The sequence below is a fragment of the Ascaphus truei genome, unplaced genomic scaffold (assembly GCF_040206685.1).
Source record: "Ascaphus truei isolate aAscTru1 unplaced genomic scaffold, aAscTru1.hap1 HAP1_SCAFFOLD_1295, whole genome shotgun sequence".
NCBI classification, from domain to species: domain Eukaryota; kingdom Metazoa; phylum Chordata; class Amphibia; order Anura; family Ascaphidae; genus Ascaphus; species Ascaphus truei.
The window spans coordinates 43,765-65,297 of NW_027454171.1; the positions used below are offsets into that span (position 1 = coordinate 43,765).

Below are 21,533 nucleotides of genomic sequence, written 5' to 3' on the forward strand. Positions count from 1 at the left end.
CAGGGACCCCGCTGATCACCAGATACCTACCAGTGAGGTTACCGGGCTGAAATCCCCTCAAGGGGATAAAGAATGGCTGCCAATTCTCCGGCCAATAGGAAGCTGCAGCATCATCGGTTGTGGCTTCCTATTGGACGGTCATTTGAATCCCCTTTAAAAGACAGGAAGTAGTCCCGGTAACGTCCCAGGTAAGAGTGTCAGAGCTGAAACCCGCGCCGGCGCCAATCCTGTACAAAATAACCCCCCCTTATTAGTGGGGGTTCCTGCTTTAACAGGACGGCTTCACATTTACTGTATAACAGGGACAACAATTCACCTCTCGTACTGAAGACTGACAAACAGTCTGATCACCAAACAACAATAAAGGGAGCTAATTATTAAACAGCGACCCCCTTAACGTTAATAGGCGTATCAATGGGAGTAAGACTGCAGAAGCCTGTCCTTCATGCTCTGTCCGACCTCGGGTCGCAGAGAGAGGGGGTTCTGCAGAAGCCTGTCCTTCATGCTCTGTCCGACCTCGGGTCGCAGAGGGGGGGTTCTGCAGAAGCCTGTCCTTCATGCTCTGTCCGACCTCGGGTCGCAGAGGGGGGGTTCTGCAGAAGCCTGTCCTTCATGCTCTGTCCGACCTCGGGTCGCAGAGAAGGGGTTCTGCAGAAGCCTGTCCTTCATGCTCTGTCCGACCTCGGGTCGCAGAGAAGGGGTTCTGCAGAAGCCTGTCCTTCATGCTCTGTCCGACCTCGGGTCGCAGAGAGAGGGTTCTGCAGAAGCCTGTCCTTCATGCTCTGTCCGACCTCGGGTCGCAGAGAGAGGGGGTTCTGCAGAAGCCTGTCCTTCATGCTCTGTCCGACCTCGGGTCGCAGAGAGAGGGGGTTCTGCAGAAGCCTGTCCTTCATGCTCTCCCTGACCTCGGGTCGCAGAGAGAGGGGGTTCTGCAGAAGCCTGTCCTTCATGCTCTGTCCGACCTCGGGTCGCAGAGAGAGGGGGTTCTGCAGAAGCCTGTCCTTTATGCTCTCCCTGACCTCGGGTCGCAGAGAGGGGGTTCTGCAGAAGCCTGTCCTTCATGCTCTGTCCGACCTCGGGTCGCAGAGAGAGGGGGTTCTGCAGAAGCCTGTCCTTCATGCTCTGTCCGACCTCGGGTCGCAGAGAGAGGGGGTTCTGCAGAAGCCTGTCCTTCATGCTCTGTCCGACCTCGGGTCGCAGAGAGAGGGTTCTGCAGAAGCCTGTCCTTCATGCTCTGTCCGACCTCGGGTCGCAGAGAGAGGGGGTTCTGCAGAAGCCTGTCCTTCATGCTCTCCCTGACCTCGGGTCGCAGAGAGAGGGGGTTCTGCAGAAGCCTGTCCTTCATGCTCTGTCCGACCTCGGGTCGCAGAGAGAGGGGGTTCTGCAGAAGCCTGTCCTTCATGCTCTGTCCGACCTCGGGTCGCAGAGAGAGGGTTCTGCAGAAGCCTGTCCTTCATGCTCTGTCCGACCTCGGGTCGCAGAGAGAGGGGGTTCTGCAGAAGCCTGTCCTTCATGCTCTGTCCGACCTCGGGTCGCAGAGAGAGGGGGTTCTGCAGAAGCCTGTCCTTCATGCTCTGTCCGACCTCGGGTCGCAGAGAGAGGGTTCTGCAGAAGCCTGTCCTTCATGCTCTGTCCGACCTCGGGTCGCAGAGAGAGGGGGTTCTGCAGAAGCCTGTCCTTCATGCTCTCCCTGACCTCGGGTCGCAGAGAGGGTGTTCTGCAGAAGCCTGTCCTTCATGCTCTGTTCGACCTCGGGTCGCAGAGAAGGGGTTCTGCAGAAGCCTGTCCTTCATGCTCTGTCCGACCTCGGGTCGCAGAGAGAGGGTTCTGCAGAAGCCTGTCCTTCATGCTCTGTCCGACCTCGGGTCGCAGAGAAGGGGTTCTGCAGAAGCCTGTCCTTCATGCTCTGTCCGACCTCGGGTCGCAGAGAGAGGGTTCTGCAGAAGCCTGTCCTTCATGCTCTGTCCGACCTCGGGTCGCAGAGAGAGGGGGTTCTGCAGAAGCCTGTCCTTCATGCTCTGTCCGACCTCGGGTCGCAGAGAGAGGGGGTTCTGCAGAAGCCTGTCCTTCATGCTCTCCCTGACCTCGGGTCGCAGAGAGAGGGGGTTCTGCAGAAGCCTGTCCTTCATGCTCTCCCTGACCTCGGGTCGCAGAGAGAGGGGGTTCTGCAGAAGCCTGTCCTTCATGCTCTGTCCGACCTCGGGTCGCAGAGAGAGGGGGTTCTGCAGAAGCCTGTCCTTTATGCTCTCCCTGACCTCGGGTCGCAGAGAGGGGGTTCTGCAGAAGCCTGTCCTTCATGCTCTGTCCGACCTCGGGTCGCAGAGAGAGGGGGTTCTGCAGAAGCCTGTCCTTCATGCTCTGTCCGACCTCGGGTCGCAGAGAGAGGGGGTTCTGCAGAAGCCTGTCCTTCATGCTCTGTCCGACCTTGGGTCGCAGAGAGAGGGTTCTGCAGAAGCCTGTCCTTCATGCTCTGTCCGACCTCGGGTCGCAGAGAGAGGGGGTTCTGCAGAAGCCTGTCCTTCATGCTCTCCCTGACCTCGGGTCGCAGAGAGAGGGGGTTCTGCAGAAGCCTGTCCTTCATGCTCTGTCCGACCTCGGGTCGCAGAGAGAGGGGGTTCTGCAGAAGCCTGTCCTTCATGCTCTGTCCGACCTCGGGTCGCAGAGAGAGGGTTCTGCAGAAGCCTGTCCTTCATGCTCTGTCCGACCTCGGGTCGCAGAGAGAGGGGGTTCTGCAGAAGCCTGTCCTTCATGCTCTGTCCGACCTCGGGTCGCAGAGAGAGGGGGTTCTGCAGAAGCCTGTCCTTCATGCTCTGTCCGACCTCGGGTCGCAGAGAGAGGGTTCTGCAGAAGCCTGTCCTTCATGCTCTGTCCGACCTCGGGTCGCAGAGAGAGGGGGTTCTGCAGAAGCCTGTCCTTCATGCTCTCCCTGACCTCGGGTCGCAGAGAGGGGGTTCTGCAGAAGCCTGTCCTTCATGCTCTGTCCGACCTCGGGTCGCAGAGAGAGGGGGTTCTGCAGAAGCCTGTCCTTCATGCTCTGTCCGACCTCGGGTCGCAGAGAGAGGGGGTTCTGCAGAAGCCTGTCCTTCATGCTCTGTCCGACCTCGGGTCGCAGAGAGAGGGTTCTGCAGAAGCCTGTCCTTCATGCTCTGTCCGACCTCGGGTCGCAGAGAGAGGGGGTTCTGCAGAAGCCTGTCCTTCATGCTCTCCCTGACCTCGGGTCGCAGAGAGAGGGGGTTCTGCAGAAGCCTGTCCTTCATGCTCTGTCCGACCTCGGGTCGCAGAGAGAGGGGGTTCTGCAGAAGCCTGTCCTTCATGCTCTGTCCGACCTCGGGTCGCAGAGAGAGGGTTCTGCAGAAGCCTGTCCTTCATGCTCTGTCCGACCTCGGGTCGCAGAGAGAGGGGGTTCTGCAGAAGCCTGTCCTTCATGCTCTGTCCGACCTCGGGTCGCAGAGAGAGGGGGTTCTGCAGAAGCCTGTCCTTCATGCTCTGTCCGACCTCGGGTCGCAGAGAGAGGGTTCTGCAGAAGCCTGTCCTTCATGCTCTGTCCGACCTCGGGTCGCAGAGAGAGGGGGTTCTGCAGAAGCCTGTCCTTCATGCTCTCCCTGACCTCGGGTCGCAGAGAGGGTGTTCTGCAGAAGCCTGTCCTTCATGCTCTGTTCGACCTCGGGTCGCAGAGAAGGGGTTCTGCAGAAGCCTGTCCTTCATGCTCTGTCCGACCTCGGGTCGCAGAGAGAGGGTTCTGCAGAAGCCTGTCCTTCATGCTCTGTCCGACCTCGGGTCGCAGAGAAGGGGTTCTGCAGAAGCCTGTCCTTCATGCTCTGTCCGACCTCGGGTCGCAGAGAGAGGGTTCTGCAGAAGCCTGTCCTTCATGCTCTGTCCGACCTCGGGTCGCAGAGAGAGGGGGTTCTGCAGAAGCCTGTCCTTCATGCTCTGTCCGACCTCGGGTCGCAGAGAGAGGGGGTTCTGCAGAAGCCTGTCCTTCATGCTCTCCCTGACCTCGGGTCGCAGAGAGAGGGGGTTCTGCAGAAGCCTGTCCTTCATGCTCTCCCTGACCTCGGGTCGCAGAGAGAGGGGGTTCTGCAGAAGCCTGTCCTTCATGCTCTGTCCGACCTCGGGTCGCAGAGAGAGGGGGTTCTGCAGAAGCCTGTCCTTTATGCTCTCCCTGACCTCGGGTCGCAGAGAGGGGGTTCTGCAGAAGCCTGTCCTTCATGCTCTGTCCGACCTCGGGTCGCAGAGAGAGGGGGTTCTGCAGAAGCCTGTCCTTCATGCTCTGTCCGACCTCGGGTCGCAGAGAGAGGGGGTTCTGCAGAAGCCTGTCCTTCATGCTCTGTCCGACCTTGGGTCGCAGAGAGAGGGTTCTGCAGAAGCCTGTCCTTCATGCTCTGTCCGACCTCGGGTCGCAGAGAGAGGGGGTTCTGCAGAAGCCTGTCCTTCATGCTCTCCCTGACCTCGGGTCGCAGAGAGAGGGGGTTCTGCAGAAGCCTGTCCTTCATGCTCTGTCCGACCTCGGGTCGCAGAGAGAGGGGGTTCTGCAGAAGCCTGTCCTTCATGCTCTGTCCGACCTCGGGTCGCAGAGAGAGGGTTCTGCAGAAGCCTGTCCTTCATGCTCTGTCCGACCTCGGGTCGCAGAGAGAGGGGGTTCTGCAGAAGCCTGTCCTTCATGCTCTGTCCGACCTCGGGTCGCAGAGAGAGGGGGTTCTGCAGAAGCCTGTCCTTCATGCTCTGTCCGACCTCGGGTCGCAGAGAGAGGGTTCTGCAGAAGCCTGTCCTTCATGCTCTGTCCGACCTCGGGTCGCAGAGAGAGGGGGTTCTGCAGAAGCCTGTCCTTCATGCTCTCCCTGACCTCGGGTCGCAGAGAGGGTGTTCTGCAGAAGCCTGTCCTTCATGCTCTGTCCGACCTCGGGTCGCAGAGAGGAGGTTCTGCAGAAGCCTGTCCTTCATGCTCTGTCCGACCTCGGGTCGCAGAGAGGGTTCTGCAGAAGCCTGTCCTTCATGCTCTGCCCGACCTCGGGTCGCAGAGAGAGGGTTCTGCAGAAGCCTGTCCTTCATGCTCTGTCCGACCTCGGGTCGCAGAGAGAGAGGGTTCTGTAGAAGCCTGTCCTTCATGCTCTGTCCGACCTCGGGTCGCAGAGAGGGGGTTCTGCAGAAGCCTGTCCTTCATGCTCTGTCCAACCTCGGGTCGCAGAGAGAGGGTTCTGCAGAAGCCTGTCCTTCATGCTCTGTCCGACCTCGGGTCGCAGAGAGGGGGGGTTCTGCAGAAGCCTGTCCTTCATGCTCTGTCCGACCTCGGGTCGCAGAGAGGGTGTTCTGCAGAAGCCTGTCCTTCATGCTCTCCCTGACTTCGGGTCGCAGAGAGGGGGTTCTGCAGAAGCCTGTCCTTCATGCTCTCCCTGACCTCGGGTCGCAGAGAGAGGGTTCTGCAGAAGCCTGTCCTTCATGCTCTCCCTGACCTCGGGTCGCAGAGAGAGGGGGTTCTGCAGAAGCCTGTCCTTCATGCTCTGTCCGACCTCGGGTCGCAGAGAGAGGGGGTTCTGCAGAAGCCTGTCCTTCATGCTCTGTCCGACCTCGGGTCGCAGAGAGGGTTCTGCAGAAGCCTGTCCTTCATGCTCTGTCCGACCTCGGGTCGCAGAGAGGGTTCTGCAGAAGCCTGTCCTTCATGCTCTGTCCGACCTCGGGTCGCAGAGAGGGGGTTCTGCAGAAGCCTGTCCTTCATGCTCTGTCCGACCTCGGGTCGCAGAGAGAGGGTTCTGCAGAAGCCTGTCCTTCATGCTCTGTCCGACCTCGGGTCGCAGAGAGAGGGGGTTCTGCAGAAGCCTGTCCTTCATGCTCTCCCTGACTTCGGGTCGCAGAGAGGGGGTTCTGCAGAAGCCTGTCCTTCATGCTCTGTCCGACCTCGGGTCGCAGAGAGGGGGTTCTGCAGAAGCCTGTCCTTCATGCTCTCCCTGACCTCGGGTCGCAGAGAGGGGGTTCTGCAGAAGCCTGTCCTTCATGCTCTCCCTGACCTCGGGTCGCAGAGAGAGGGTTCTGCAGAAGCCTGTCCTTCATGCTCTGTCCGATCTCGGGTCGCAGAGAGAGGGTTCTGCAGAAGCCTGTCCTTCATGCTCTCCCTGACTTCGGGTCGCAGAGAGGGGGTTCTGCAGAAGCCTGTCCTTCATGCTCTGTCCGACCTCGTGTCGCAGAGAGAGGGGGTTCTGCAGAAGCCTGTCCTTCATGCTCTGTCCGATCTCGGGTCACAGAGAGAGGGGGTTCTGCAGAAGCCTGTCCTTCATGCTCTGTCCGATCTCGGGTCACAGAGAGAGGGGGTTCTGCAGAAGCCTGTCCTTCAAGCTCTGTCCGACCTCGGGACGCAGAGAGAGGGTTCTGCAGAAGCCTGTCCTTCATGCTCTCCCTGACCTCGGGTCGCAGAGAGGGGGTTCTGCAGAAGCCTGTCCTTCATGCTCTGTCTGACCTCGGGTCGCAGAGAGGGGGTTCTGCAGAAGCCTGTCCTTCATGCTCTGTCCGACCTCGGGTCGCAGAGAGGGGGTTCTGCAGAAGCCTGTCCTTCATGCTCTGTCCGACCTCGGGTCGCAGAGAGAGGGTTCTGCAGAAGCCTGTCCTTCATGCTCTGTCCGACCTCGGGTCGCAGAGAGAGAGGGTTCTGCAGAAGCCTGTCCTTCATGCTCTGTCCGACCTCGGGTCGCAGAGAGGGGGTTCTGCAGAAGCCTGTCCTTCATGCTCTGTCCGACCTCGGGTCGCAGAGAGAGGGTTCTGCAGAAGCCTGTCCTTCATGCTCTGTCCGACCTCGGGTCGCAGAGAGGGGGGGTTCTGCAGAAGCCTGTCCTTCATGCTCTGTCCGACCTCGGGTCGCAGAGAGAGGGTTCTGCAGAAGCCTGTCCTTCATGCTCTGTCTGACCTCGGGTCGCAGAGAGGGGGGGTTCTGCAGAAGCCTGTCCTTCATGCTCTGTCCGACCTCGGGTCGCAGAGAGGGTGTTCTGCAGAAGCCTGTCCTTCATGCTCTCCCTGACTTCGGGTCGCAGAGAGGGGGTTCTGCAGAAGCCTGTCCTTCATGCTCTCCCTGACCTCGGGTCGCAGAGAGAGGGTTCTGCAGAAGCCTGTCCTTCATGCTCTCCCTGACTTCGGGTCGCAGAGAGAGGGGGTTCTGCAGAAGCCTGTCCTTCATGCTCTCCCTGACCTCGGGTCGCAGAGAGAGGGGGTTCTGCAGAAGCCTGTCCTTCATGCTCTGTCCGACCTCGGGTCGCAGAGAGAGGGGGTTCTGCAGAAGCCTGTCCTTCATGCTCTGTCCGACCTCGGGTCGCAGAGAGGGTTCTGCAGAAGCCTGTCCTTCATGCTCTGTCCGACCTCGGGTCGCAGAGAGGGGGTTCTGCAGAAGCCTGTCCTTCAGAAGCCTGTCCTTCATGCTCTGTCCGACCTCGGGTCGCAGAGAGAGGGTTCTGCAGAAGCCTGTCCTTCATGCTCTGTCCGACCTCGGGTCGCAGAGAGAGGGGGTTCTGCAGAAGCCTGTCCTTCATGCTCTCCCTGACTTCGGGTCGCAGAGAGGGGGTTCTGCAGAAGCCTGTCCTTCATGCTCTGTCCGACCTCGGGTCGCAGAGAGGGGGTTCTGCAGAAGCCTGTCCTTCATGCTCTCCCTGACCTCGGGTCGCAGAGAGGGGGTTCTGCAGAAGCCTGTCATTCATGCTCTCCCTGACTTCGGGTCGCAGAGAGGGGGTTCTGCAGAAGCCTGTCCTTCATGCTCTCCCTGACCTCGGGTCGCAGAGAGAGGGTTCTGCAGAAGCCTGTCCTTCATGCTCTGTCCGATCTCGGGTCGCAGAGAGAGGGTTCTGCAGAAGCCTGTCCTTCATGCTCTCCCTGACTTCGGGTCGCAGTGAGGGGGTTCTGCAGAAGCCTGTCCTTCATGCTCTGTCCGACCTCGGGTCGCAGAGAGAGGGTTCTGCAGAAGCCTGTCCTTCATGCTCTGTCCGACCTCGGGTCGCAGAGAGAGAGGGTTCTGCAGAAGCCTGTCCTTCATGCTCTGTCCGACCTCGGGTCGCAGAGAGGGGGTTCTGCAGAAGCCTGTCCTTCATGCTCTGTCCGACCTCGGGTCGCAGAGAGAGGGTTCTGCAGAAGCCTGTCCTTCATGCTCTGTCCGACCTCGGGTCGCAGAGAGGAGGGGTTCTGCAGAAGCCTGTCCTTCATGCTCTGTCCGACCTCGGGTCGCAGAGAGAGGGTTCTGCAGAAGCCTGTCCTTCATGCTCTGTCTGACCTCGGGTCGCAGAGAGGGGGGGTTCTGCAGAAGCCTGTCCTTCATGCTCTGTCCGACCTCGGGTCGCAAAGAGGGTGTTCTGCAGAAGCCTGTCCTTCATGCTCTCCCTGACTTCGGGTCGCAGAGAGGGGGTTCTGCAGAAGCCTGTCCTTCATGCTCTCCCTGACTTCGGGTCGCAGAGAGAGGGGGTTCTGCAGAAGCCTGTCCTTCATGCTTTCCCTGACCTCGGGTCGCAGAGAGAGGGGGTTCTGCAGAAGCCTGTCCTTCACGCTCTGTCCGACCTCGGGTCGCAGAGAGAGGGGGTTCTGCAGAAGCCTGTCCTTCATGCTCTGTCCGACCTCGGGTCGCAGAGAGGGTTCTGCAGAAGCCTGTCCTTCATGCTCTGTCCGACCTCGGGTCGCAGAGAGGGGGTTCTGCAGAAGCCTGTCCTTCATGCTCTGTCCGACCTCGGGTCGCAGAGAGAGGGTTCTGCAGAAGCCTGTCCTTCATGCTCTGTCCGACCTCGGGTCGCAGAGAGAGGGGGTTCTGCAGAAGCCTGTCCTTCATGCTCTCCCTGACTTCGGGTCGCAGAGAGGGGGTTCTGCAGAAGCCTGTCCTTCATGCTCTGTCCGACCTCGGGACGCAGAGAGAGGGTTCTGCAGAAGCCTGTCCTTCATGCTCTCCCTGACCTCGGGTCGCAGAGAGGGGGTTCTGCAGAAGCCTGTCCTTCATGCTCTGTCTGACCTCGGGTCGCAGAGAGGGGGTTCTGCAGAAGCCTGTCCTTCATGCTCTGTCCGACCTCGGGTCGCAGAGAGGGGGTTCTGCAGAAGCCTGTCCTTCATGCTCTGTCCGACCTCGGGTCGCAGAGAGAGGGTTCTGCAGAAGCCTGTCCTTCATGCTCTGTCCGACCTCGGGTCGCAGAGAGAGAGGGTTCTGCAGAAGCCTGTCCTTCATGCTCTGTCCGACCTCGGGTCGCAGAGAGGGGGTTCTGCAGAAGCCTGTCCTTCATGCTCTGTCCGACCTCGGGTCGCAGAGAGAGGGTTCTGCAGAAGCCTGTCCTTCATGCTCTGTCCGACCTCGGGTCGCAGAGAGGGGGGGTTCTGCAGAAGCCTGTCCTTCATGCTCTGTCCGACCTCGGGTCGCAGAGAGAGGGTTCTGCAGAAGCCTGTCCTTCATGCTCTGTCTGACCTCGGGTCGCAGAGAGGGGGGGTTCTGCAGAAGCCTGTCCTTCATGCTCTGTCCGACCTCGGGTCGCAGAGAGGGTGTTCTGCAGAAGCCTGTCCTTCATGCTCTCCCTGACTTCGGGTCGCAGAGAGGGGGTTCTGCAGAAGCCTGTCCTTCATGCTCTCCCTGACCTCGGGTCGCAGAGAGAGGGTTCTGCAGAAGCCTGTCCTTCATGCTCTCCCTGACTTCGGGCCGCAGAGAGAGGGGGTTCTGCAGAAGCCTGTCCTTCATGCTCTCCCTGACCTCGGGTCGCAGAGAGAGGGGGTTCTGCAGAAGCCTGTCCTTCATGCTCTCCCTGACTTCGGGTCGCAGAGAGGGGGTTCTGCAGAAGCCTGTCCTTCATGCTCTGTCCGACCTCGGGTCGCAGAGAGGGGGTTCTGCAGAAGCCTGTCCTTCATGCTCTCCCTGACCTCGGGTCGCAGAGAGGGGGTTCTGCAGAAGCCTGTCCTTCATGCTCTCCCTGACTTCGGGTCGCAGAGAGGGGGTTCTGCAGAAGCCTGTCCTTCATGCTCTGTCCGATCTCGGGTCGCAGAGAGAGGGTTCTGCAGAAGCCTGTCCTTCATGCTCTGTCTGACCTCGGGTCGCAGAGAGGGGGTTCTGCAGAAGCCTGTCCTTCATGCTCTCCCTGACCTCGGGTCGCAGAGAGAGGGTTCTGCAGAAGCCTGTCCTTCATGCTCTGTCCGACCTCGGGTCGCAAAGAGGGGGTTCTGCAGAAGCCTGTCCTTCATGCTCTGTCCGACCTCGGGTCGCAGAGAGGGGGTTCTGCAGAAGCCTGTCCTTCATGCTCTGTCCGACCTCGGGTCGCAGAGAGGGGGTTCTGCAGAAGCCTGTCCTTCATGCTCTGTCCGACCTCGGGTCGCAGAGAGAGGGTTCTGCAGAAGCCTGTCCTTCATGCTCTGTCCGACCTCGGGTCGCAGAGAGAGAGGGTTCTGCAGAAGCCTGTCCTTCATGCTCTGTCCGACCTCGGGTCGCAGAGAGGGTGTTCTGCAGAAGCCTGTCCTTCATGCTCTGTCCGACCTCGGGTCGCAGAGAGAGGGGGTTCTGCAGAAGCCTGTCCTTCATGCTCTCCCTGACCTCGGGTCGCAGAGAGAGGGGGTTCTGCAGAAGCCTGTCCTTCATGCTCTGTCCGATCTCGGGTCGCAGAGAGAGGGGGTTCTGCAGAAGCCTGTCCTTCATGCTCTGTCCGACCTCGGGTCGCAGAGAGGGGGTACTGCAGAAGCCTGTCCTTCATGCTCTGTCTGACCTCGGGTCGCAGAGAGAGGGGGTTCTGCAGAAGCCTGTCCTTCATGCTCTGTCCGACCTCGGGTCGCAGAGAGGGTTCTGCAGAAGCCTGTCCTTCATGCTGTCCGACCTCGGGTCGCAGAGGGGGGGTTCTGCAGAAGCCTGTCCTTCATGCTCTGTCCGACCTCGGGTCGCAGAGAGAGGGGGTTCTGCAGAAGCCTGTCCTTCATGCTCTGTCCGACCTCGGGTCGCAGAGAGAGGGGGTTCTGCAGAAGCCTGTCCTTCATGCTCTCCCTGACCTCGGGTCGCAGAGAGAGGGGGTTCTGCAGAAGCCTGTCCTTCATGCTCTGTCCGACCTCGGGTCGCAGAGAGAGGGGGTTCTGCAGAAGCCTGTCCTTCATGCTCTGTCCGACCTCGGGTCGCAGAGAGGGTTCTGCAGAAGCCTGTCCTTCATGCTGTCCGACCTCGGGTCGCAGAGGGGGGGTTCTGCAGAAGCCTGTCCTTCATGCTCTGTCCGACCTCGGGTCGCAGAGAGAGGGGGTTCTGCAGAAGCCTGTCCTTCATGCTCTGTCCGACCTCGGGTCGCAGAGAGAGGGGGTTCTGCAGAAGCCTGTCCTTCATGCTCTCCCTGACCTCGGGTCGCAGAGAGAGAGGGTTCTGCAGAAGCCTGTCCTTCATGCTGTCCGACCTCGGGTCGCAGAGGGGGGGTTCTGCAGAAGCCTGTCCTTCATGCTCTGTCCGACCTCGGGTCGCAGAGAGAGGGGGTTCTGCAGAAGCCTGTCCTTCATGCTCTGTCCGACCTCGGGTCGCAGAGAGAGGGGGTTCTGCAGAAGCCTGTCCTTCATGCTCTCCCTGACCTCGGGTCGCAGAGAGAGGGGGTTCTGCAGAAGCCTGTCCTTCATGCTCTGTCCGACCTCGGGTCGCAGAGAGAGGGTTCTGCAGAAGCCTGTCCTTCATGCTCTGTCCGACCTCGGGTCGCAGAGAGGGGGGGTTCTGCAGAAGCCTGTCCTTCATGCTCTGTCCGACCTCGGGTCGCAGAGAGAGGGTTCTGCAGAAGCCTGTCCTTCATGCTCTGTCTGACCTCGGGTCGCAGAGAGGGGGGGTTCTGCAGAAGCCTGTCCTTCATGCTCTGTCCGACCTCGGGTCGCAGAGAGGGTGTTCTGCAGAAGCCTGTCCTTCATGCTCTCCCTGACTTCGGGTCGCAGAGAGGGGGTTCTGCAGAAGCCTGTCCTTCATGCTCTCCCTGACCTCGGGTCGCAGAGAGAGGGTTCTGCAGAAGCCTGTCCTTCATGCTCTCCCTGACTTCGGGCCGCAGAGAGAGGGGGTTCTGCAGAAGCCTGTCCTTCATGCTCTCCCTGACCTCGGGTCGCAGAGAGAGGGGGTTCTGCAGAAGCCTGTCCTTCATGCTCTCCCTGACTTCGGGTCGCAGAGAGGGGGTTCTGCAGAAGCCTGTCCTTCATGCTCTGTCCGACCTCGGGTCGCAGAGAGGGGGTTCTGCAGAAGCCTGTCCTTCATGCTCTCCCTGACCTCGGGTCGCAGAGAGGGGGTTCTGCAGAAGCCTGTCCTTCATGCTCTCCCTGACTTCGGGTCGCAGAGAGGGGGTTCTGCAGAAGCCTGTCCTTCATGCTCTGTCCGATCTCGGGTCGCAGAGAGAGGGTTCTGCAGAAGCCTGTCCTTCATGCTCTGTCTGACCTCGGGTCGCAGAGAGGGGGTTCTGCAGAAGCCTGTCCTTCATGCTCTCCCTGACCTCGGGTCGCAGAGAGAGGGTTCTGCAGAAGCCTGTCCTTCATGCTCTGTCCGACCTCGGGTCGCAAAGAGGGGGTTCTGCAGAAGCCTGTCCTTCATGCTCTGTCCGACCTCGGGTCGCAGAGAGGGGGTTCTGCAGAAGCCTGTCCTTCATGCTCTGTCCGACCTCGGGTCGCAGAGAGGGGGTTCTGCAGAAGCCTGTCCTTCATGCTCTGTCCGACCTCGGGTCGCAGAGAGAGGGTTCTGCAGAAGCCTGTCCTTCATGCTCTGTCCGACCTCGGGTCGCAGAGAGAGAGGGTTCTGCAGAAGCCTGTCCTTCATGCTCTGTCCGACCTCGGGTCGCAGAGAGGGTGTTCTGCAGAAGCCTGTCCTTCATGCTCTGTCCGACCTCGGGTCGCAGAGAGAGGGGGTTCTGCAGAAGCCTGTCCTTCATGCTCTCCCTGACCTCGGGTCGCAGAGAGAGGGGGTTCTGCAGAAGCCTGTCCTTCATGCTCTGTCCGATCTCGGGTCGCAGAGAGAGGGGGTTCTGCAGAAGCCTGTCCTTCATGCTCTGTCCGACCTCGGGTCGCAGAGAGGGGGTACTGCAGAAGCCTGTCCTTCATGCTCTGTCTGACCTCGGGTCGCAGAGAGAGGGGGTTCTGCAGAAGCCTGTCCTTCATGCTCTGTCCGACCTCGGGTCGCAGAGAGGGTTCTGCAGAAGCCTGTCCTTCATGCTGTCCGACCTCGGGTCGCAGAGGGGGGGTTCTGCAGAAGCCTGTCCTTCATGCTCTGTCCGACCTCGGGTCGCAGAGAGAGGGGGTTCTGCAGAAGCCTGTCCTTCATGCTCTGTCCGACCTCGGGTCGCAGAGAGAGGGGGTTCTGCAGAAGCCTGTCCTTCATGCTCTCCCTGACCTCGGGTCGCAGAGAGAGGGGGTTCTGCAGAAGCCTGTCCTTCATGCTCTGTCCGACCTCGGGTCGCAGAGAGAGGGGGTTCTGCAGAAGCCTGTCCTTCATGCTCTGTCCGACCTCGGGTCGCAGAGAAGGGGTTCTGTGGGAGCGTTCGGTGCCGGAGGGGCGTGTGACATCACAGCCGTCATATATACGTTGGATTTGTGCCCCGGAGCAGGCACTGTGGCCGGAGCAGGTAGCGCTCTGTTCCTGAGGTTACGGCGCTCTCCGAGCACAGAACAAGGCATTGCAGTGTTTCTCAGTCCCTCTGCAGACTCCTGTTTGCATATATTCCCACGTGAGAAGGTCCGCCTCCCTTACCTAGCCCGCTGCAGGTGGACACGGCAGGCAGCTGTCCCTTAGACGGGTCAGTCACGTCCTCATAATCATCCTGACAGAGACCTGCAGGAAGAAGCCGGAGCTGAGCAGGTGCCGGGCGGGTGTGCCGCACACACAGGAATGTCACACCAGTGCTTATTTATCCCAGTGATTCCCAGTACGGGGTACACGTGAGGCGTCTCAAAGGGGCCCGCCCCCAAAATCTGTAATGGCGAATTCCCAGGCAGTGTAGCGGAGTCCTGAGCCCGTTTGGGGACTGCGCACTTCGTACGGCCCCTAACTGCCCTAGCATGGGCGGTATAGCTGTCGCTTCCAAAGTCGCTGCCCACAATGCTTTGCATTTACAGCAGCAAGGCATTGTGGGACGTGACTTTGGAAGCTCCTGCAGTGAGTGACAGCGATACCCGCCATGCTGCCTGTACACACTGAGGGGCAGTTTGGGGGATTATTAAGCGTGTTCCCCCACGAGCTCAGGACACGGGATTGCTCACAGCTTTGTTAGTCTGAGGAGTCGGTGATAAGATTACTTATTAGGGGTACGCAGAAGAGCGCAGTGTAATAAAGGCTGCGAACGCCTGTGTCCCATAGTAGCCTGGGGTTCTGGAGGTTACCCGAGATAGATCTGCTAATGGCCGCCATTTTATTGTGCCGTGTTTATGTATCCATGTAATGCTAGAAATGGAGCGGCGCTGTTAGTGTATATAGCCGGCCTGTGTTACACACGTGAGCAGTGTGCTGGGCAGTGTGCCGGCCTGTGTTACACACGTGTGAGCAGTGTGCTGGGCAGTGTGCCGGGCGGTGTGCCGGGCAGTGTGCCGGGCAGTGTGCCGGGCAGTGTGCCGGGCAGTGAGGAGGCTCCCACAGGACCCAACAACATTCATTTTGTACCCAGATTAGTGGCTGCTGCGTCCTCTCCTCAGGATCTGTGTGTCCCCCCCTTCCTCAGGATCTGTGCGTGCCCCCCCCCCTCCTTAGGATCTGTGCGTGTCCCCCCCCTTCCTTCCAGGACCCAACAACATTCATTTTGTACCCAGATTAGTGGCTGCTGCGTCCCCTCCTCAGGATCTGTGTGTGTCCCCCCCTTCCTCAGGATCTGTGCGTGTCCCCCCCCCTCCTCAGGATCTGTGCGTGTCCCCCCCCTTCCTCAGGATCTGTGCGTGTCCCCCCTCCTCCTCAGGATCTGTGCGTGTCCCCCCCCCTCCTCAGGATCTGTGCGTGTCCCCCCCCTTCCTCAGGATCTGTGCGTGTCCCCCCTCCTCCTCAGGATCTGTGCGTGTCCCCCCTCCTCCTCAGGATCTGTGCGTGTCCCCCCTCCTCCTCAGGATCTGTGCGTGTCCCCCCTCCTCCTCAGGATCTGTGCGTGTCCCCCCTCCTCCTCAGGATCTGTGCGTGTCCCCCCTCCCATCTCAGGATCTGTGCGTGTCCCCCCCCCCCTCCTCAGGATCTGTGCGTGTCCCCCCCCCCCTCCTCAGGATCTGTGCGTGTCCCCCCCCTCCTCAGGATCTGTGCGTGTCCCCTCCCTCCTCAGGATCTGTGCGTGTCCCCCCTCCCTTCCTCAGGATCTGTGCGTGTCCCCCACCCTCCTCAGGATCTGTGCGTGTGTCCCCCCCCTCCTAAGGATCTGTGCGTGTCCCCCCTCCTCCTCAGGATCTGTGCGTGTCCCCCACCCTCCTCAGGATCTGTGCGTGTCCCCCCCCCCTCCTAAGGATCTGTGCGTGTCGTCGTCCCCCTCCTCAGGATCTGTGCGTGTCGTCGTCCCCTCCTCAGGATCTGTGCGTGTCCCCCCTCCTCCTCAGGATCTGTGCGTGTCGTCGTCCCCCTCCTCAGGATCTGTGCGTGTCCCCCCTCCTCCTCAGGATCTGTCCGCCCCCCCCCAATCTCAAGATCTGTGTGCGCCCCCCCCCCCATCTCAGGATCTGTGTGTATCCCCCCCCCTCCTCAGGATCTGCGTGTCCCCCCCCTCCTCAGGATCTGCGTGCCCCCCCCTCCTCAGGATCTGCGTGGCCCCCCCCTCCTCAGGATCTGCGTGTCTCCCCCCCCCTCCTCAGGATCTGCGTGTCCCCCCCTCCTCAGGATCTGCATGTCCCCCCCCCCTCTTTAGGATCTGCGTCCCCCCCCCTCCTCAGGATCTGCGTGTGTCCCCCTCCTCCTCAGGATCTGCGTGTGTGTCCCCCCTCCTCAGGATCTGCGTGTGTGTGTCCCCCCTCCTCAGGATCTGCGTGTGTGTGTCCCCCCTCCTCAGGATCTGCGTGTGTGTGTGTGTCCCCTCCTCAGGATCTGCGTGTGTGTGTGTCCCTCCTCAGGATCTACGTGTGCGTCCCCCCTCAGGATCTGCGTGTGTGTCCCCCCTCAGGATCTGCTTGTGTGTCCCCTCCTCAGGATCTGCGTGTTCCCCCCCCCATCTCAGGATCTGCGTGTGTGTCCCCCCTCCTCACGATCTGTGCCTGTCCCCCCTCCTCACGATCTGCGCCTGTCCCCCCTCCTCACAATCCTGCGCCTGTCCCCCCTCCTCACAATCTGCGCCTGTCCCCCCTCCTCACAATCCTGTGCCTGTCCCCCCTCCTCACGATCTGCGCCTGTCCCCCCTCCTCACAATCCTGCGCCTGTCCCCCCTCCTCACAATCCTGCGCCTGTCCCACCTCCTCACAATCTGCGCCTGTCCCCCCTCCTCACAATCCTGCGCCTGTCCCCCCTCCTCACGATCTGCGCCTGTCCCCCCTCCTCACAATCCTGCGCCTGTCCCCCCTCCTCACAATCCTGCGCCTGTCCCCCCTCCTCACAATCCCGTGCCTGTCCCCCCTCCTCACGACCTGCGCCTGTCCCCCCTCCTCACGATCTGCGCCTGTCCCCCCTCCTCACGACCTGCGCCCGTCCCCCCTCCTCACGACCCGCGCCTGTCCCCCCTCCTCACAATCCTGTGCCTGTCCCCCCTCCTCACGACCTGCGCCTGTCCCCCCTCCTCACGACCTGCGCCTGTCCCCCCTCCTCACGACCCGCGCCTGTCCCCCCTCCTCACGACCCGCGCCTGTCCCCCCTCTCACGACCCGCGCCTGTCCCCCCTCCTCACGACCCGCGCCTGTCCCCCCTCCTCACGCCCTGCGTCTGTCCCCCCTCCTCACGATCTGCGCCTGTCCCCCCTCCTCACAATCCTGCGCCTGTCCCCCCTCCTCACGACCTGCGCCTTTCCCCCCTCCTCACAATCCTGCGCCTGTCCCCCCTCCTCACAATCTGCGCCCTTCCCCCCTCCTCATGACCTGCGCCTGTCCCCCCTCCTCACAATCCTGCGCCTGTCCCCCCTCCTCACGACCTGCGCCTGTCCCCCCTCCTCACGACCTGCGCCTGTCCCCCCTCCTCACGACCTGCGCCTGTCCCCCCTCCTCACGATCTGCGCCTGTCCCCCCTCCTCACGATCTGCGCCTGTCCCCCCTCCTCACGACCTGCGCCTGTCCGTCCTCCTCACAATCCTGCGCCTGTCCCCCCTCCTCACAATCCTGCGCCTGTCCCCCCTCCTCACAATCCCGCGCCTGTCCCCCCTCCTCACGACCTGCGCCTGTCCCCCCTCCTCACGACCTGCGCCTGTCCCTCCTCCTCACAATCCTGCGCCTGTCCCCCCTCCTCACAATCCTGCGCCTGTCCCCCCTCCTCACAATCCTGTGCCTGTCCCCCCTCACAATCCTGCGCCTGTCCCCCCTCACAATCCTGCGCCTGTCCCCCCTCCTCACAATCTGCGCCTGTCCCCCCTCCTCACGACCTGCGCCTGTCCCCCCTCCTCACGACCTGCGCCTGTCCCCCCTCCTCACGACCTGCGCCTGTCCCCCCTCCTCACGACCTGCGCCTGTCCCCCCTCCTCACGACCTGCGCCTGTCCCCCCTCCTCACGACCTGCGCCTGTCCCCCCTCCTCACGACCTGCGCCTGTCCCCCCTCCTCACGACCTGCGCCTGTACCCCCTCCTCACAATCTCGCGCCTGTCCCCCCTCCTCACGACCCGCGCCTGTCCCCCCTCCTCACGACCTGCGCCTGTCCCCCCTCCTCACGACCTGCGCCTGTACCCCCTCCTCACAATCCCGCGCCTGTCCCCCCTCCTCACGACCTGCGCCTGTCCCCCCTCCTCACGACCTGCGCCTGTCCCCCCTCCTCACGACCTGCGCCTGTACCCCCTCCTCACAATCCCGCGCCTGTCCCCCCTCCTCACGACCTGCGCCTGTCCCTCCTCCTCACGACCTGCGCCTGTCCCTCCTCCTCACGACCTGCGCCTGTCCCCCCTCCTCACGATCTGCGCCTGTCCCCCCTCCTCACGATCTGCGCCTGTCCCCCCTCCTCACGATCTGCGCCTGTCCCCCCTCCTCACAATCCTGCGCCTGTCCCCCCTCCTCACAATCTGCGCCCTTCCCCCCTCCTCATGACCTGTGCCTGTCCCCCCTCCTCACAATCCTGCGCCTGTCCCCCCTCCTCACGACCTGCGCCTGTCCCCCCTCCTCACGACCTGCGCCTGTCCCCCCTCCTCACGACCTGCGCCTGTCCCCCCTCCTCACGATCTGCGCCTGTACCCCCTCCTCACAATCCCGCGCCTGTCCCCCCTCCTCACGACCTGCGCCTGTCCCCCCTCCTCACGACCTGTGCCTGTCCCCCCTCCTCACAATCCTGCGCCTGTCCCCCCTCCTCACGACCTGTGCCTGTCCCCCCTCCTCACAATCCTGCGCCTGTCCCCCCTCCTCACGACCTGCGCCTGTCCCCCCTCCTCACGACCTGCGCCTGTCCCCCCTCCTCACGACCTGCGCCTGTCCCCCCTCCTCACGACCTGCGCCTGTACCCCCTCCTCACAATCCCGCGCCTGTCCCCCCTCCTCACGACCTGCGCCTGTCCCCCCTCCTCACGACCTGCGCCTGTCCCCCCTCCTCACGACCTGCGCCTGTCCCCCCTCCTCACGACCTGCGCCTGTCCCCCCTCCTCACGACCTGCGCCTGTCCCCCCTCCTCACAATCCCGCGCCTTATTTGTACGATGATGCTGGCTGCCGAGCGCTCCCAGTGAGAGGGATACGGACGGCCCCATAGAGAGGAGGTGCGCGTGTTCGCGTGTTCGCGTGTTCGCGTGTGCGCGTGTGAAATGAACACGTCTCTTGCAGTGCAGCAGGTTGGCAGCACAGCTATCTCTCAAGCGAGGGGAGGAAAACGCCGGTCCCTGTAATGGCGACGATCAGATAATATGGCCGTTTTGGCGCCGGATACTCACCCTTCCTGTCTGGGGACGCAGGGAGAACCTGTGAGAAAACAAGGGGAGACATGTCAGTGATCCCCCAACATCCCGACGCGCGTCCGACCTGAACACAAGGGGAGACGTGTCAGTGATCCCCCAACATCCCGACGCGCGTCCGACCTGAACACAAGGGGAGACGTGTCAGTGATCCCCCAACATCCCGACGCGCGTCCGACCTGAACACAAGGGGAGACGTGTCAGTGATCCCCCAACATCCCGACGCGCGTCCGACCTGAACACAAGGGGAGACGTGTCAGTGATCCCCCAACATCCCGACGCGCGTCCGACCTGAACACAAGGGGAGACGTGTCAGTGATCCCCCAACATCCCGACGCGCGTCCGACCTGAACACAAGGTATACATCTGTCCTGACAAATCACACAATCATTTCAGGAGGGAAGAACTAGCGGAGGGATCACATGGCGGGATCACACAGAGGGAAGACCAAGCGGAGGGATCACACAGCAGGATCACATGGCGGGATCACACAGAGGGAAGACCAAGCGGAGGGATCACACAGCAGGATCACATGGCGGGATCACACAGAGGGAAGAACTAGCGGAGGGATCACACAGCAGGATCACATGGTGGGATCACACAGAGGGAAGAACTAGCGGAGGGATCACATGGCGGGATCACACAGAGGGAAGAACTAGCGGAGGGATCACATGGCGGGATCACACAGAGGGAAGAACCAGCGGAGGGATCACACGGCGGGATCACACAGAGGGAAGAACTAGCGGAGGGATCACATGGCGGGATCACACAGAGGGAAGAACTAGCGGAGGGATCACATGGCGGGATCACACAGAGGGAAGAACTAGCGGAGGGATCACATGGCGGGATCACACAGAGGGAAGAACTAGCGGAGGGATCACATGGCGGGATCACACAGAGAGAAGACCTAGCGGAGGGATCACATGGCGGGATCATACAGAGGGAAGAACTAGCGGAGGGATCACACAGAGGGAAGAACTAGCGGAGGGATCACATGGCGGGATCACACAGAGAGAAGACCTAGCGGAGGGATCACATGGCGGGATCACGCGGAGGGAAGAACCAGCGGAGGGATCACACAGCGGGATCACACAGAGGGAAGAACTAGCGGAGGGATCACATGGCGGGATCACACAGAGGGAAGAACTAGCGGAGGGATCACATGGCGGGATCACACAGAGGGAAGAACCAGCGGAGGGATCACACAGCGGGATCACACAGAGGGAAGAACTAGCGGAGGGATCACATGGCGGGATCACACAGAGGGAAGAAATAGCGGAGGGATCACATGGCGGGATCACACAGAGGGAAGAAATAGCGGAGGGATCACATGGCGGGATCACACAGAGGGAAGACCTAGCGGAGGGATCACATGGCGGGATCACGCGGAGGGAAGAACCAGCGGAGGGATCACACAGCGGGATCACACAGAGGGAAGAACTAGCGGAGGGATCACATGGCGGGATCACACAGAGGGAAGAACTAGCGGAGGGATCACACAGAGGGATCACACAGAGGGAAGACCTAGCGGAGGGATCACATGGCGGGATCACGCAGAGGGAAGAACCAGCGGAGGGATCACACAGCGGGATCACACAGAGGGAAGAACCAGCGGAGGCATCACACAGAGGGATCACACAGAGGGAAGAACCAGCAGAGGGATCACACAGAGGGAAGAACCAGCGGAGGGATCACAAGGTGGGAAGAACCAGCAGAGGGATCACATGGCTGGATCACGTGGAGGGATCACACAGAGGGAAGAACCAGCGGAGGGATCACACAGAGGGAAGAACCAGCAGAGGGATCACATGGCAGGATCACCCGGAGGGAAGAGCCAGCGGAGCGATCACACACTGGGAAGAACCAGCGCAGGGATCACACGGCGGAAAGAACAAGCGGACGGATCACGCAGAGGGATCACACGGAGAGAAGAACCAATGGAGGGATCACATGGCAGGATCACGCAGAGGGAAGAACCAGCAGAGCGATCACACCGAGGGAAGAACCAGCGGAGGGATCACACAGAGGGATCACACAGAGTGAAGAACCAGCGGAGGGATCACCCGGAGGGAAGAACCAGCGGAGGGATCACACGAGGGAAGAACCAGCAGAGGGATCACACAAGGGAAGGACCAGCGGAGGGATCACACGAGGGAAGGACCAGTGGACGGATCACACGAGGGAAGGACCAGCGGAGGGATCACACGAGGGAAGGACCAGCGGAGGGATCACACGAGGGAAGGACCAGCGGAGGGATCACACGAGGGAAGGACCAGCGGAGGGATCACACGAGGGAAGGACCAGCGGAGGGATCACACGAGGGAAGGACCAGCGGAGGGATCACACGAGGGAAGGACCAGCGGAGGGATCACACGAGGGAAGGACCAGCGGAGGGATCACACGAGGGAAGGACCAGCGGAGGGATCACACGAGGGAAGGACCAGCGGAGGGATCACACGAGGAAAGGACCAGCGGAGGGATCACACGAGGGAAGGACCAGCGGAGGGATCACACGAGGGAAGGACCAGCGGAGGGATCACACGAGGGAAGGACCAGCGGAGGGATCACACGAGGGAAGGACCAGCGGAGGGATCACACGAGGGAA

At 61.4% G+C, this 21,533-nt stretch overlaps 1 protein-coding gene across 1 annotated transcript in view; it reads right to left on the reverse strand.

Moving 5' to 3' along the window:
• LOC142475624 (tyrosine-protein phosphatase non-receptor type 18-like) overlaps positions 1-21,533 on the reverse strand; it is a gene marked incomplete at its 5' end in the record, with an annotated part of 52,909 nt that overhangs the window by 3,504 nt on the left and 27,872 nt on the right. Inside the window, 2 exons of the mRNA XM_075581393.1 lie at positions 13,658-13,738; positions 18,908-18,935. Coding sequence (XP_075437508.1) covers positions 13,658-13,738; positions 18,908-18,935 — 109 coding nt within the window. The remainder of the gene's footprint in view (positions 1-13,657; positions 13,739-18,907; positions 18,936-21,533) is intronic.